This window comes from Salvia splendens, chromosome 4 (assembly GCF_004379255.2).
Source record: "Salvia splendens isolate huo1 chromosome 4, SspV2, whole genome shotgun sequence".
Classification (NCBI taxonomy): Eukaryota; Viridiplantae; Streptophyta; class Magnoliopsida; order Lamiales; family Lamiaceae; genus Salvia; species Salvia splendens.
The window spans coordinates 30,558,477-30,574,842 of NC_056035.1; the positions used below are offsets into that span (position 1 = coordinate 30,558,477).

General features: G+C 47.0%; 1 protein-coding gene across 1 annotated transcript; it reads left to right on the forward strand.

Moving 5' to 3' along the window:
* The first annotated feature begins 9,877 nt into the window (after positions 1–9,877).
* LOC121800954 lies at positions 9,878–11,278 on the forward strand. Its single transcript, XM_042200441.1, has 2 exons — positions 9,878–10,818; positions 11,035–11,278. The coding sequence occupies exons 1-2, from the start codon at positions 9,878–9,880 to the stop codon at positions 11,276–11,278; spliced, it is 1,185 nt and encodes a 394-aa protein (XP_042056375.1).
* Positions 11,279–16,366: the final 5,088 nt, after the last annotated feature.

The window sequence follows — 16,366 nt, forward strand, 5'->3', positions numbered from 1 at the left end:
GAAGTTCTTCTCCGTTTACACGACCCCCACTAGGAAACTGGGCGGCGGAGTTTGGGCGAATTTCAGCCAATCAGAGGGCAAAAGGAATATGACCGCAGCAAGTCCAGGCAGTGGCGTGTCAGTAACCAGTGCGCATCACCCACGGTGCAAGCCTCCGCCTACCGAATCCGTTTCCCCCTACAATTTCCACAAGAGAACACACTGCTTCCCGTCGAAGCCGCAATTGGGTGCAGAACAGAGAAACATCTCTCCGGTAAACCAAGACCTCCGAACCCTTGAATGATGAAGCATTTTGGCTTACTACGATTCTGGATCCGGAGGAGAGGGCGGAAGGCTGAGGGAAGGAGAACCCAAAGGACCGTGAGGGGGAAATATAGCGTAGGAAACTCCTACTGTGTAGACCTTCCGTCAAGAAGGGTTAGGGAAAATCGATCTGAACGAATTGGCACAGAAGCGCGCCTCATGACCGATCGGAGTTTGAGTCATCGTGGAGAGGTAAACCGCAGAGGGATACTGCTTTGATAGCTGAGGGTCTAGACCTCTCGCATCAAGGTCAGTTGGAAGGGTTGAGAAAGTACATGGTGAAGAGAAAGAGCGGAGCCAGTAGATCCCCCCGTGGAAGTAGGGATAGTAAATGCAGGTAGGAGAGGAGGAACCAGCTGCAGAAACCCAAGACCAGAACCGGTGGCGCCTCCATTAGTGAAGCCCAAGCCCATAAAGCGGAGCTTAATATTGAAGACTGATCCTAAGGCAAACCGGCCTAACCGCAGAGGGTTTCGCAGAGATGCTTGGGAAAGTGGGCAGCTAGTAGGGAAAGCCGAACACAGAGGCAGATCCCGTGGAAATCTTGAGTGAAGAGGAGAGGACCACTCCCACAAACCTGGGGAGGAGTCTTTACCTGTTACTGACCTAGAGGATACTGCAATGGAAACCGAAGCGGTCTTCTCCAACACTGAGTGGCCAAGGTGACGAGGCTGACGGGATGGCTGAGGGTCTGGACCTCGCATCCAGGTCAGTAGGCCACAGGGACCGGTCCTACTACCCAGGATCCATTTCATCACAAGCTGAGAAAGAACCCGAAGAAGAGAAAGACAAAGTTGACAGAGAGGAAGTGAGATACCGTGAAGAGAGAAAACGAAAGGGGAAGGCCCCTATGAAGAAGAAGCCTAGCACCAAGAAACCGCGTCTCGTGAACACTGGCATAGTGATCACTGAGGCTGCTCAGAGGACCCCATCCAGCCGACGAGAGTAGAGTGATAGTGAGTATGAGATCAGTGAGAATCTGAATCGGCCAGTGATACGTCCATGGAGGATGAGAGTACAAGGAACAGCAACTTCCGAACGATCATCGGGAGTTATTACATCCGCCGGCAGAGAGACTCCGATATAAGCGCTGGACAGTGGACCTTACTGATGATCTGGTAGAGGAGATGAACCTTTTCGACTCAAAGGAGCTACAGAAAGCTTTCGATAGTAAGGATGAAGGGAGTAAGCAGGTGAAGAGCGGAAAGGTACTTCACATTCCTCTTTGGATGAGTTAGGTGCCCGCGAGCAGTTTCTATCTTATTTGCACGCGTTAGGATTCGAATGGTTGTTGGAGAATGGGGATCCTAGTGTCCCGGTTAGATTAGCAAAGGAGTTTTTCACGACCTTTAGATTTAAGGTCACCACTGATCTAGATGAGGAGTGTATCAGTTTTAGGCTGTTTGGAGGAGAGATACGGATGAGTTTGATTGAGTGGACGTGCGTCTGGGAATGTGCAGTTTAGAGGAGGCCATATGGCCTGAGTGGATAAGTAGGGAGCGGGGAATTCCCCGCAGACATGTGGATATTTGAGCCCCAGGAGCCCTGGGGGAGGAACTTACTCACCCTGATGCAGGGCAATTCCAGTCCACTATTTCCCGCTCCGTTCATTTCAACAACCCAATTCTGCGTCTTGTACACTTTACCTGGATTTCAATTTATTGGGGCAGTCGAACTCCGCTGTTAGGACATCGATGACGGAGTTATATCTTCTCTGATGCGCCAAGCAGGGGAGGAAGTTGCATCTGGGTTTTTGGACCGCCTACCAATGCCATCTAATTGCCACCCACACCGGCGAGAACCTCACTCTCTGCCATATCTTGGGAGTGTTCGTCAGAAACAAATCATCATCACGGAGGCCGAAGATTTATCCGACCAATCTCGGTGGCTCCTCCTGGTCTTTTGATACACCTTTATTCGTCCTAACGAACCATTTACATGAGGCAAGGGGCGCAACCCCAATTCTACGCAATGGGAGTAAATAGCTATACGACTGGGAGGATCTGGTCAGCATATCCGGAACCCAAGAACAGGAGTCATAGACAAAGGAAAAGCTAAAGAGGCTAGGTTCCAAGTCGGAGGGAAACAAGCCAGATGAATCAGAAATGCACGCTAGCATCATTGATGAAGGAATCCTGAAGGAGTCTTCAGACAGCGAGGCAATCAGAATCAAGATCTTTGGGGGGAGAACCGATTGTTCCCGAAGCCGCCACTAGGCTCGGAGAGAAACCAACAGCTGATAACAGAAATGCCATGTTGAAGAAGATGATGTCCAAGTCTAATGTTGGGGACCACTTTGCTTTTTAGATGCTTTTTGCTTTTGTCCTTTACTTTTAGTTATAACCTGCAGATCTGTCAGCCTAGTCACCATGACTACCACTACCCTCTGAATATTCTGTCTAGCCCAAAATAGAATCCGTACCTTCCAAATATTTTCTGTTACAAAAATGTCTCCCCATTTCCACGTACACAGCTGCACCTCTACACTTTTTTCCCATTCTAGTCAGTAGGAAATTACCTTTAAGTTCTTGCCTAGGTAGAGACTCAACCCGAGCGTGGTAGCTAACCAAACCATCCAGAATATCACCACAATAGTTTTAACGCACCATCTCTGTGGGATTCGACCCTTACCACCACTATACTGATCAGTAGGAGTGGGTTGAGGAATTTTTGAAACCAGGGTCTAGGCTTAGTTAGGATCTCTATCCTGACCAGTAGGATGTATCCTTGCTTGAACGACACCTAAGCGCCCTGAGTCCTAACCGTTTCAAATGGCGCCGTTGCGGGGATGGATGGCGTACTAGTCGTACTCTTTGTGTGTGATACTTGTCGTAATCTTGTGCCATAATCTTCTTTTTCTTTTCTTTTCATTTCAGTTATGAGAAGCAGTTCGGCTCTCCTGACCAGGGGAGACCGAAGATACTTCAGCGAGGATTCTATACTCGTAACCACTCGTTCTAGGCCTGTCGACCACCTTGTCTGACCTAGGCACGAGTAGTGACGAAGAGAAGGGCACCATAGAGGGACCGATACCAGAAAGAGATTTACAACGGTTGGAAGGCAACCCAAGGGAAATGGCCAACCAGGGAGATGAGGACCCGGAAGATCGGGACGCTGAACGCGCATACAAGGAGAACCCCCGCAAGCCACAGTCGTTACTCCCGGGCAAACCGCCTGCGATGTGAAGCCTCATGTGATCGCGATCTGCCTACGTACTGCGGGAAGAGCTACGAAGGGCCGTATGAGTTTCTTCATGAGTTTTGCAAATTTGTAGGGTGCAAGGAGAGACCAGCAGGAGCAACTGAGGATGATTATAGGCTGAAGGCTTTGCCATTTGTGCTCAAGGGGAAGCTAACACCTGGTTCATGCGCCTGCCCCCCCAACTCTATTGAGACTTGGGCGATTTCAAGTCAGCATTTCTGGGTGAGTTTTTCCGTCAACCAAGACAGGCGCGCTGAAGAGGGAAAAACTAATGTGAAGCAAGGGGTATGATGAGCCCTTGAGTGATTATGGGCAAGATACATGGGTCTTTTGGAATCATGTCCCAACCATCGCATGGCGGACATTGAAGTACATCATACTTCTACGAAGGCATGAACGCGGTAACCAAGGACCAGGAAAATCATCGTCAGGAGGAAGCTTCATGCAATTACGGGTTAGCGAAGCAAAGAGAGTCCTAAGGAAGCTATTGAATGCAAAGAAAGAGTATGACCATTCAAGGGAAGGATACAACCGAGAACGGGCTACTGTTGCCTCGGTTACTGATCAGGAAAATACACTGGAGCAGAAAATGAATTTGAAAATGGATGAGCTGAAGAAGTCACTTCTGAGTATGATCGAGAAGAGCACTCCACCACCCCCCCCCAACTGGGAATTACAAGGTGCAGAGCAGGGAAATCAAGGACCAAACTATGATCAGCCTACTGACTTCGGGAATATGGAGCAAGTTAATGCTGCGGGTACTTCAATTCTAGTGGGCATTGGATCAAAGGTAGGCAACGGGATGCACCATGGAGGGATCATCCAAACTTCCGATGGGGTGACGGGAGCCTAAATCAGAACCAAGGTCAGAACCAGTATAACCCTCATCCCGAACCAAAACCCTAACCGTGGACCAGCAAACCCAGAACTACCAGCCCAACTGGTCAGGAAGAAACCAACATTCCCAAAACCAAAACCTACAACAAACCAGAACCCGAACCCTGTCTATGTGCCACCCCACCAGAGAAACTTCCAAAATTTCCAAAATCAGCCGAACCCAGGACCCCAACACCATCAGAACCAAAATCAATTCCAAGGCCAGCACCAGAATCAATATCCTCAAGATCAGTACACCCCTCCTGCCCAGTATAACCAATACCCGCCTAATCAAGGCCAGCAAAACTCCCAGAACTATCAACACCAAGGGCCCGAGTCATCCGTTGAGGACGTGATGGGTGAAATGCTAGCGTCAACAACAGAGCATCAAAGGAGAATTGCAATCCCATAATGAGGTCGTGCAGGGGATGCAAATGCCCAGAAGGAACATAAGGCGAACATGGATATGATGAATAGGCAGTTAGCTCAACTGGCCAGTTCGGTGGGTGATTTGAAGGGAAATGCAGGGAAACTCCCATCTACAGTCCAAATGCCCGAAAAGGCAAATGTGAGTAAGGTTACGTTGAGGTCGGGAACTACTTATGACGCGCCTCAACCGAAACGACCTAGTGGAGGATCCAATGGAACGAAGATAGGAGGCGATACCATTTCAGCGGAAGAATTAGGGAAACCTATGCCTCGGATGCAGGATCCATTCTTCTTGGATGATACACCAAGTGTAAGAGGTGAACCCGACACCCTACTTACCAGGAAGGAACCCCCTCAAGAGGAAGAGCCCAGAATGGAGGCCCAGACCCAGGAACTAACCAAGAAGGACTCCAAGAAGGTTGCTGAGGGACCAGTAGAAGAGAAAAAAGGGGAGAAACCATTCCCATTCCGATTGTTACAAAGAGGAAGAAAGAGAACCCGGTTGACTACTTGTCGATTTTTGGGAAGTTGGATGTCACCATACCATTCCTCTAAGCCGTGAAGCTACCCCCTCTCGGGAAATTCATAAAGGACTTCATAGCCGGGAGAGCCTAGAAGGATGGCAAGATTATGGTGGAAGGGATAGCGTCAGCAATAGTGCAAGAGAAGTTACCACCCAAGAGAGCCGACCCAGGTATGTTCACCCTACCCATAACTGTAGGAGATGTGAAGGTCGAACATGCAATGTGTGATTTGGGGGCATCTATAAATGTCATGCCATTGTCTATCTATAACCGGTTGAAAGGAGTGAGGCTGTCAAATACTGGGGTGTTGATCCAACTGGCTGATAGGTCGTGCATAAGCCCTGAGGGAAGTTTTAGAAAATGTGTTAGTTAGGGTGCATGATTTACCTACCCTGGTGATTTCTATGTGATCAAAATGAGTGAGCATGAAGCGAGGGAGTCTAGTGGAGTCTTGTTAGGGAGACCTTTTCTGAGAACGGCCAAGACAATAGTGGATATGGCTGAGGGGACTATTTGCATTGATTTTCATGGGGAGAAGTTTACCTTCGATATAAATGATGCCATGAAAAACCCATCGATTCTGAAAATCTATGCTATGTTGATGTGATTGAGCCCCCTAGTCCAAGATTTTCTTGAGACCGAACTATTGCAGGAGAAACTCCAAGCTTTAGATGTTTATGAACAGGCTGACATGGAAGCTGCTGCATGGTGTGATCTGATCAGTAGCCAAGGGTTGACTGATGAAGAAATAGAAGTAGCGATCAAGGAATTCTGCCAGAAATCGGAGTTCATTGGAGCCGCAGGGGCTCAGCTACCAGTCAGTATAGAAGAACCTTCAGAGGGAGATTTAGAGAAAAGAGGAGAGGCCGAGAAAAACCCCTTACCCGAAGACACACTTCCACCCCAAGTTGAGCTGAAGAAGTTGCCACCGAATTTGAAGTATGCCTTCCTTGGAGAGGAGAACTCATATCCAGTGATCATCAGTAGCAGCCTTACGAAGGAACAAGAGGCTAGGCTACTGACCGTGCTGAGCAAGAACAAGAAGGCGATTGGATGGAGTCTTACAGATTTAGTTGGAATTAGCCCCGACGTCTGCATGCACCACATTAGGTTGGAGGAAGGAGCGAAGGCACATCGAGATGCTCAAAGGAAGGTAAACCCTAACATGCGAGAAGAGATATTGAAGGAAATCTTGAAGTTGTTGTCGCTAGGGATTATCTATTCAGTACCGGATAGTGAGTGGGTCAGTCTGATCCACATGGTCCCAAAGAAGTCGGGTATCCAAGTAGTTCAGAATGAGAGGAATGAGCTGATCCCAACGAGGCTAGTCACGGGTTGGCGAATGTGCATCGATTACCGTAAGCTGAACAATGCGACCAGGAAGGACCATTTTCCCCTGCCGTTCATCGACCAAATGTTGGAGAGATTAGCTGGGAAGAAGTTTTTCTGCTTTCTAGATGGGTACAGCGGGTATTTCCAAATTTATGTAGATCCTGAGGACCAGGACAAGACCACTTTCACTTGCCCGTTTGGAACCTATGCATACCGTCGCATGCCTTTCGGCCTATGCAACGCTCCAGGTACGTTTCAACGATGTATGATGAGCATATTTTCCGATTTGATTGAAGATTGCATAGAGATATTCATGGACAACTTCACGGTTTACGGAGACTCGTTCGACTCTTGCCTTCACCATTTGGATATAGTTTTGGAAAGGTGTCAAGCAAAGAGTTTGGTTTTGAACTTTGACAAGTGCCATTTTAAGGTCACCGAAGGGATAGTTTTAGGACACGTGGTCTCAGAAAGAGGTATCCAAGTGGATCGAGCCAAGGTAGATGTTATATCCAAATTACCATTCCCTACTGATCAGAAGGGAATAAGGGGTTTTCTGGGGCACGCCGGATTTTATCGAAGATTTATCAAGGATTTCTCCAAGATCGCCCAGCCCCTTACCAGATTACTTCAGAATGACGTGGAGTTCATTTTTGATGAGCAATGCAAGGCTGCTTTCAATCTTCTCAAGGAAAAGCTGATATCCGCACCTATCATAAGGGCTCCTGACTGGAACCATCCTTTCGAAGTAATGTGCGACGCCAGCGATTTTGCGGTAGGAGCCGTGCTGGGTCAGAAGATCGACGGGAAGAGGTACGTAATTTTTTATGCGTCCAAGACTTTAAATCAAGCCCAGCGGAATTACGATACCACTGGAAAAGAGATGCTGGAAGTGGTGTATTCTTTCGAGAAGTTCCGGCCATATTTGCTGGGATCCAAAGTCATAGTGTATACTGACCATGCAGCGATTAAGTATCTGATTGCCAAGAAGGAATCCAAACCACGCTTGATCCGATGGGTACTCTTGCTACAAGAATTTGATTGGGAGGTGGAAGATAAGAGAGGAGTCGAGAACAAGGTGGCAGACCATTTGAGCAGAATAATGCAAGATGGAAACGGTGACGATGTGCATGATAAGTTTCCAGAGGAACATTTGTGTGAGGTGGTGCCCAGAAAAATTGATTGGGAAGAAGTGTTGAAACTTACTGGTCAGAATGATGTAGTGAAAGGAAAAGAGAATGTAGGGCAAGAGCCATGGTATGCGGACCTGGGCAACTACCTAGTAACTGGAGATCTTCCAGAAGTACCGAGTGTTACCAAAGCCCAAAGAATGAAGATCAAGAGTGAAGCAAAATACTACTTTTGGGACGACCCCTATCTGTGGAGAGTAGGGTCCGATCAAGTGATAAGGAGGTGCATTCCTGACTGGGAGCAGCGGGATGTTTTAACCCACTGCCATTCGTTAGCATGTGGAGGGCACTTCGGGTCCAAGAAGACGGCAAGGAAGATTCTGGATAGCGGCTTTTACTGGCCAACTCTCAACAAAGATACGTACGAGTTCTGTAGGAGCTGTGAGCGTTGCCAACTGACCGGTGGAATACCTGCCCGGGATGAAATGCCGCAGGTACCCGTAATAGTTTGTGAGCTATTCGACATATGGGGAATGGATTTCATGGGGCCTTTTCCTTCATTCTACGGGAATCTGTATATCCTAGTTGCTGTAGACTACATCTCCAAATGGGTAGAAGCCAAGGCCACAGGCACGTGTGAAGCCAAGGAGGTGGCCAAGTTCTTAAAGAGTCATATCTTCAGCTGATTCGGTGTACCCAGGGCGATCATATCCGATCAAGGTACACACTTCTGTAATCGCACAATTGAAGCCTTAATGAAGAAATACGGTGTGCACCATAGACTATCCAGCCCTTACCATCCTCAAGCAAATGGTCAAGCGGAGATTTCTAACCGCGAGATAAAGAAAATTTTGGAGAAGACTGTGAACACTTCTAGGAAGGATTGGAGTGTAAGGTTAGAGGATGCTCTCTAGGCGTATCGAACAGCCTACAAAACCCCCATAGGCATGTCCCCTTACCGGATTGTTTTTGGGAAGATGTGCCACTTACCGGTTGGGATCGAGCATCGAGCATACTGGGCAGTACAGAAAGTGAATATGGATGCTACAGCCTGTGAAGAGGAAAGGAAGCTGCAACTGCAGGAGCTTGAGGAACTTAGATTGGAGTCATTCGACTCAGCCATGTGGTACAAAGAGCGAACTAAATTGTGGCATGATCGGAATCTGAGAACTAAGGAACTCCATGCTGGCCAGAAAGTACTACTCTTCCAGTCAAGATTGAAGCTTATGCCAGGGAAACTCAAGTCCAAATGGACAAGACCTTATACCATCACTGCACTCCGATCTAATGGAGCTGTAGAAATTTCAGGGAGTTTCCCTAACTCTGAACCTTTTATTGTGAATGGGCATAGGCTGAAGATCTTTAGGGAAAACAGTGAAGTGGGTGTAGTGGATGAGATCCCACTACAGCCCGGTGTCTTATCTTCCCACAGACCAGTAGGATAGGAATTTGGAATTCCACTAGGCCAACCCTTCTTAAAACTTACATACGTGGCCGAGTAGAGTTCCAAATTACCTAAGAAGTGTAAATATTGTAATTACGTAATAGTTAATTATTTTAAACCTTCAATGTTTTTAGAAAAAAACCAAAAATATTTTCGAGCCCAAGTTTTAATTGGGAGTACGTACGGACTCACCAACTAACTATTTAATGAAACTCCCTTTTTAATTTATAAGCCCGCTTTTCTTTTTCTTTCTAGTTTGGGAAATTTTAGGGGGAATTCATTAAGTGGGAATTTTGAATTAAGGCTTGTGCAGCTTTTGCAGGTAGGCAGCAGGAAAATATGGCGCGTGAGCAGAGAGAAAAGACACACTGACCAATCAGAGGCCAGCAACCTCAACCGCCTCTCATCTGAAGCGTTGCGACCGGCTACCCCTAATAACCGGTTGCAACCACCTGCAACTGCAATCTCTCACCCAAATTATACCCACCGTCCCAACCCTTCTCCCTCACAAACCCTCATTTTCAAATTCCCTTTCAAGAAATTCTCGTCCATCTCTCTCACAGAAACATCATTCTCAAACCCAACTCTCTCCCAGAAATCAAAACCCAAGACCCCACCAACAAATCACCACTGAGACCATGGGGAAAAAGGCGTTCGCTACTAAGATTAAACCACCTTCGTCTCGCCGTGAAGAAAACCGGGGAGAAAACCCTGGAACACAACCACCGCCGAACCCTCAACCTTCGGCACCAACTCAGCAAGCCCCACCGATGATATCTCTAGACGCAATGGCGGAGTTTCTCCGTTTACAAGACCCCACTAGGAACTGGGCGGCGGAGTTGGCGAATTTCAGCCAAATCAGAGGGCAAGGGAATATGACCGCAGCAAGTCCGGCAGTGGCGATGTCAGTAACCAGTGCGCATCCCACGGTGCAGCCTCCGCCTACCGATCCGTTTCCCCCTACAATTCCACAAGAAGAACACACTCCCGTCGAAGCCGCAATTGCAGAAACAGAGAAACTCTCTCCGGTAAACCAAGACTCCGAACCCTTGAATGATGAAGCAATTTTGGCTTACTACGATTCTGATCCGGAGGAGAGGGCGGAAAGGCTGAGGAAGGAGAACCAAGACCGTGAGGGGGGAAATATAGCGGAGGAAACGCCTACTGTGGAGACCGTCCGTCAAGAGAGGGTTAGGGAAGAAATAGATCTGAACGAATTGGCACAGAAGCGCAGCCTCATGACCGATACGGAGTTTGAGTCAATCGTGGAAGAGGTAAACCGCAGAGAGGATACTGCTTTGATAGCTGAGGGTCTAGACCTCGCATCAAGGTCAGTTGGAAGGGTTGAGAAAGTACAGGGTGAAGAGAAAGAGTCGGAGCCAGTAGATCCCCGAGTGGAAGTAGGGGATAGTAGAATGCAGGTAGGAGAGGAGGAACCAGCTGCAGAAACCCAAGAGCCAGAACCGGTGGCGCCTCCAGTAGTGAAGCCCAAGCCCATAAAGCGGAGCTTAATATTGAAGACTGATCCTAAGGCAATCCGGCCTAAACCGCAGAGGGTTTCGCAGAGATGCTTGGGAAAGTGGGCAGCTAGTAGGGAGAAGCCGAACACAGAGGCAGATCCCGTGGAAATCTTGAGTGAAGAGGAGAGGACCACTCCCACAAAACCTGGGGAGGAGTCTTTACCTGTTACTGACCTAGAGGATACTGCAATGGAAACCAAAGCGGTCTCTCCAACACTGAGTGGCCAAGGTGACGAGGCTGACGGGATGGCTGAGGGTCTGGACCTCGCATCCAGGTCAGTAGGCCACAGGGAGACCGGTCCTACTACCCAGGATCCATTTTCATCACAAGCTGAGAAAGAACCCGAAGAAGAGAAAGACAAAGTTGACAGAGAGGAAGTGAGATACAGTGAAGAGAGAAAACGAAAGGGGAAGGCCCCTATGAAGAAGAAGCCTAGCATCAAGAAACCGCGTCTCGTGAACATTGGCATAGTGATCACTGAGGCTGCTCAGAGGACCCCATCCAGCCGACGAGAGTAGAGTGATAGTGAGTATGAGATCAGTGAGGAATCTTAATCGGCCAGTGATACGTCCATGGAGGATGAGGAGTACAAGGAACAGCAACTTCCGAACGATCATCGGGAGTTATTACATCCGCCGGCAGAGAGACTCCGATATAAGCGCTGGACAGTGGACCTTACTGATGATCTGGTAGAGGAGATGAACCTTTTCGACTCGAAGGAGCTACAGAAAGCTTTCGATAGTAAGGATGAAGGGAGTAAGCAGGTGAAGAGCGGAAAGGTACTTCACATTCCTTCTTTGGAAGAGTTAGGTGCCCGCGAGCAGTTTCTATCTTATTTGCACGCATTAGGATTCGAATGGTTGTTGGAGAATGGGGATCCTAGTGTCCCGGTTAGATTAGCAAAGGAGTTTTTCACGACCTTTAGATTTAAGGTCACCACTGATCTAGATGAGGAGTGTATCAGTTTTAGGCTGTTTGGAGGAGAGATACGGATGAGTTTGATTGAGTGGACCGTGCGTCTGGGAATGTGCAGTTTAGAGGAGGCCATAGGGCCAGAGTGGAGAAGTAGGGAGCGGGGAATTCCCCGCAGACATGTGGAATTTGAGCCCCAGGAAGCCTGGGAGGAACTTACTCACCCTGATGCAGGGCAATTCCAGTCCACTATTTCCCGCTCCGTTCATTTCAACAACCCAATTCTGCGTCTTGTACAGCTTTACCTGGATTTCAATTTATTGGGGCAGTCGAACTCCGCTGTTAGGACATCGATGACGGAGTTATATCTTCTCTGATGCGCCAAGCAGGGGAGGAAGTTGCATCTGGGTTTTTGGACCGCCTACCAATGCCATCTAATTGCCACCCACCCAGCGAGGAACCTCACTCTCTGCCATATCTTGGGAGTGTTCGTCAGAAACAACATCATCATCACGGAGGCCGAAGATTTATCCGACCAGATCATGGTGGATCCTCCTGGTCTTTTTGATACACCTTTATTCGTCCGAACGAACACCATTTACATGAGGCAGGGCGCACCCCAATTCTACGCAATGGGAGAAGAAGCTATACCGACTGGGAGGTCTGCAGCATATCCGGGAACACAAGAACAGGAGCAGAGACAGGAAAAGCTAAAGAAGGCTATGTCCGAAGTAGCGGAGGAGAACAGACAGATGAGATCAGAAATGACACGGCTAGCATCAGTGATGGAAGGAATCCTGAAGGAGTCTGCAGGACAGACGAGGCAGAATCAGAAGCAAAGAGCTTTGGAGACGATTGTTACCAGGCTAGGAGAGGAAAACCAACGGCTGATAACAGAAATGGCCAGGATGGCGTCCGTAATAGACGAGATATTGATGGAGTTAACGCAACGAGGCCAAAAGGAAGCTGTTGAACCAAGGGGCCATGGAGGCCGAGCTAATGAACCACGAGTATCAGAGGAGGTATTAACCAAGACGAAAGAAGCGGAACAAGAGGAAGGAGATGCCGAAGAGTCGGCAGAATCTGGGAACAAGCAATCCGAGAATGAGGAGGAGAAACCGGTAGAACCACCTGCACCACAACCTGCCCCGCGAAGGAGCAGGAGGAACAAGTGACCACCACCCCCACCTGACCAGTTAGTTTTCTTTTTATTTTCTCGTTTTTAGCTTTTCGTTTTTAATTGTGTTTTGTTTGTTTAGGTAGTATAATTTCTGTTTGTGCGCAAACCCCATTCATAACACTTAGCCTATTCTATAGTCTAAGTGTGAGAAGTTAAGGGTTTGTCTTTTTGGCGCATGTGTTTGTGTTTTCTGTTTTCTTTTTCGTAAGCATGTTGGCTCACACTTAGCCCATTGCATGGCCTAAGTGTGAGGAGTTTTGTATATATGTGTGTTTTGTTTGTTGGTTTCTATTTAGGTTTTCAAACTCTCCCACTTAGCCTATTCCATAGTCTAAGTGTGAGAAGTTTTAGTTTTAATATGTTGTTTTGTCTGTTGTCTATGTGTCCATCATACTGGCCATTACCTTTTCCACTTCATAGCCCTATTTGAGGGCAGACACTCGTGAAGTGGGAGGGGGGACGCAATGGCCAGTAGGATGTATGTATATATGTGTAGTCTTTGTGTTTGGGTTTTTGTTTTGTTAGGTCTAGTTTTTTTATGTTGTGTGTTGATTGGGCTTAAAACTCAACCGTCTTGAGCTGACGGTGAGGGGAATTGAGGGAGATAGGACATGCTGGAAAACCACGAGTGTCTGCCCTCAGATAGGGCTGTGAAGTGGAAAAGGTAATGGCCAGTAGGATGTATGTATATATGTGTAGTCTTTGTGTTTGGGTTTTTGTTTTGTTAGGTCTAGTTTTTTTTATGTTGTGTGTTGATTGGGCTTAAAACTCAACCGTCTTGAGCTGACGGTGAGGGGAATTGAGGGAGATAGGACATGCTGGAAAACCGAAACCACCCCCCCTAGTACCTCCTAGTCAGGATAGATGATGTGAGTATGAGAGAAAAGCCCATACTTAGAGCCAAACGCGAAAGCCCTCTTAAAAAAATGTGAGTTATAAGCTTTAAGTGGAACCACTTTCCACCTATATTGAAAAGAAAAGAGTGGCTACCACAAATTGCCCAGGATGAAGTGACCACGGGTAGCAAACACTGAAGGCAGTAGAAACCCCACCCCCCAAAAAAAAAAAAAACCACCTTTAGAACCCATTTTCTTAACTCTTTATACCCAGATATACACCCCTAGCCACTGGGACTGTGTGTGCAAGGCATGAGACGATTGGAGCTTACTGGCCAGAAGGATATATGAGAAGGCAGGAACCAGCTGGGCAAGGAAGTTCAGAAGAAAATCGACCAGGGAGTCATCCCAGGTCCCAAAAAAAAGAAGAAGGTACAAGGGTGGCGAAGCCACAAAAAAAAAGAGAAGAATATGGAGAAAAATGGTCAGAAAACTTGACCACAAAAATGAATGAAGGAATAAGGGTGGCGAAGCCACAAAGATGCTACTGACTAGTTGGAGATCAAAACCAGAAGCGCCAGCTAAGAAAAGCAACTAACCAGAGGCTCAAATGCACACAGTTCCCCCACATCAAATAAAATAGAAGTTTTTTTGAACCTTAGAGCCTTAGGAACATCCACCCAAAACACTACAAACCAATAGCCCCGTTACAAGCCTTTAAGCCCTTCAGCAGCTGCTCGTGAGATCTAAGTCCGAAGCAACTGTGGTTGAGCATAATGAGAGAATGCAGTCCTAACATTCCTGGTGAGGTATGAGTGACTGAGTGAACCTAGTGTTTGGCTGAGAGTGTGGCCAACTTGACAAGCGGATGTACTGACTGGGAAAGAAAAGGGGGGAGGCAGAAGTTCAAGGTTGTCTAAGGTCGGATTGCACCTGATCCCGAGGGGAGGGATGGTTGAAAATATAGCTCAATCTTTGTGTTTAGTCTTTCTGTGTTTGTTTATGTGTTTTCTTTTCTGTGCTTGTTTTTTTGTTTTCTCTTTCCGTTGTAGTATAGAGTCTAGTTTATGTAGAGTCGGTCAGGGGAGTAACCAGGCTAGAATTCGACTTATTTCTTTTTGTTTGTTCTTCACGCTTGAGGACAAGCATGTGGTAAGTGTGAGCAGTTTGATAATTCGTATTCTAGGCCTTGGTTACAGGTCAGTATGATGTGCAAAATTGATTATATCTGCAAAACAGTTGCTCAAAGTGTGCAGGTTAAGTGTTCTAGCCAGTAGGAAAGTTTCGGAATGTTCAGGTGAAAAAGGGCGCCAGCATGATCTCATACTGATCAGTATTCGTGCTGAAATGGCTTGAGATGGAGAAGGCGGATAGCTGGGACGGAATACCCACAGTTAAGGGCAAAGAAGTCAACTTGCAATGAGGATTTACCCTAAAAATCAAGGGAAAGCCTCCCTATAAAAGGAAGCCAAGAAGGAGAGAGAGAAATATACACATTTCACTCATTCACCACCATCTTTAGGTAGAGAGTTCTCTCGGTAATACCAGTCTATCAGCCGTGTCCCGCTTTTTGCCTCGCCGCAGCCATGATCACCTGACGCCCAGATGTTCCCGGAGTTCCAAGCCATCTTTCCAGCCAGCAAGATCTTATTTTAGAAGTTTCATCGCCCGGAGTGGCAAAACAATTTTTATTTCGCTTTCGTAGTTAAATTTTACTTGCTTTCCTCATGTTGGATCTCTGTTGCCTTTGGATATTTTCTGCTTTTGAAGTACTTGTTAAAGATCCGAACGCGTTTATGCTATGAAGTTGATTTCCGTTTCGTATATTGTCTCGTTTTCTTTTCCTTCCTTGCCTAGTTAGCTTAGATCTAAAGTTTCTTGGTGTTTTAAGTGCTGAATCTATAATTTCTGTTTTACGTAGCAAGTTTCTCTAGGATAGTATAATCTGGCACTGTTTGATTGTGAAGTAAATCGTTGCATACAAAGCTTAGTTTTAATTTCCGAATCGTTCGTCCATGTTGACCAGTATGCAGAAGTCCAGCTCCAATGTTTGATTTCAGATTTGATTTCGTTGTTTTAGATCTGTGTTCGCGAGTTGATAATCTGTGTTTTCCGTGTTGAATCTGGATTTGTTATCTGAGTTTTGGATGTGTTTGTTGAAGAAGATGGCGTCTATTTCTATTGGAGGGGACCACTTTTGTTTTTTTTATGCTTTTTACCTTTTGTCCTTCACCTTTAGTTTGTACCCTGCAGATCTGTCAGCCTAGTCACCACAACCACTACTACCCTTTGAATATCCTGTCTAGCCCAAAATAGAAACCCGTACCTTCTAAATATTTTCTGTTACAAAAATGTCTCCCCATTCCACGAACACAGTTACATTCCAGATGTCTTTCATACCGTCTGACCAGTAAACACCACCTTTAAGTTCTTGCCTAGGTAGAGACTCAACCCAAGCGTGGTAGCTAACCAAACCACCCAGAATATCACCACAATAGTTTTAACGCACCATCTCTGTGGGATTCGACCCTTATCACCACTATACTGATCAGTAGGAGTGGGTTGAGGAATCTTTGAAGCCTGGGTCTAGGCTTAGTTAGGATCTCTATCCTGACCAGTAGGATATATCCTTGCTTGAACGACACCTACGCACCCATGGTCCTTTCAACAACTTATAT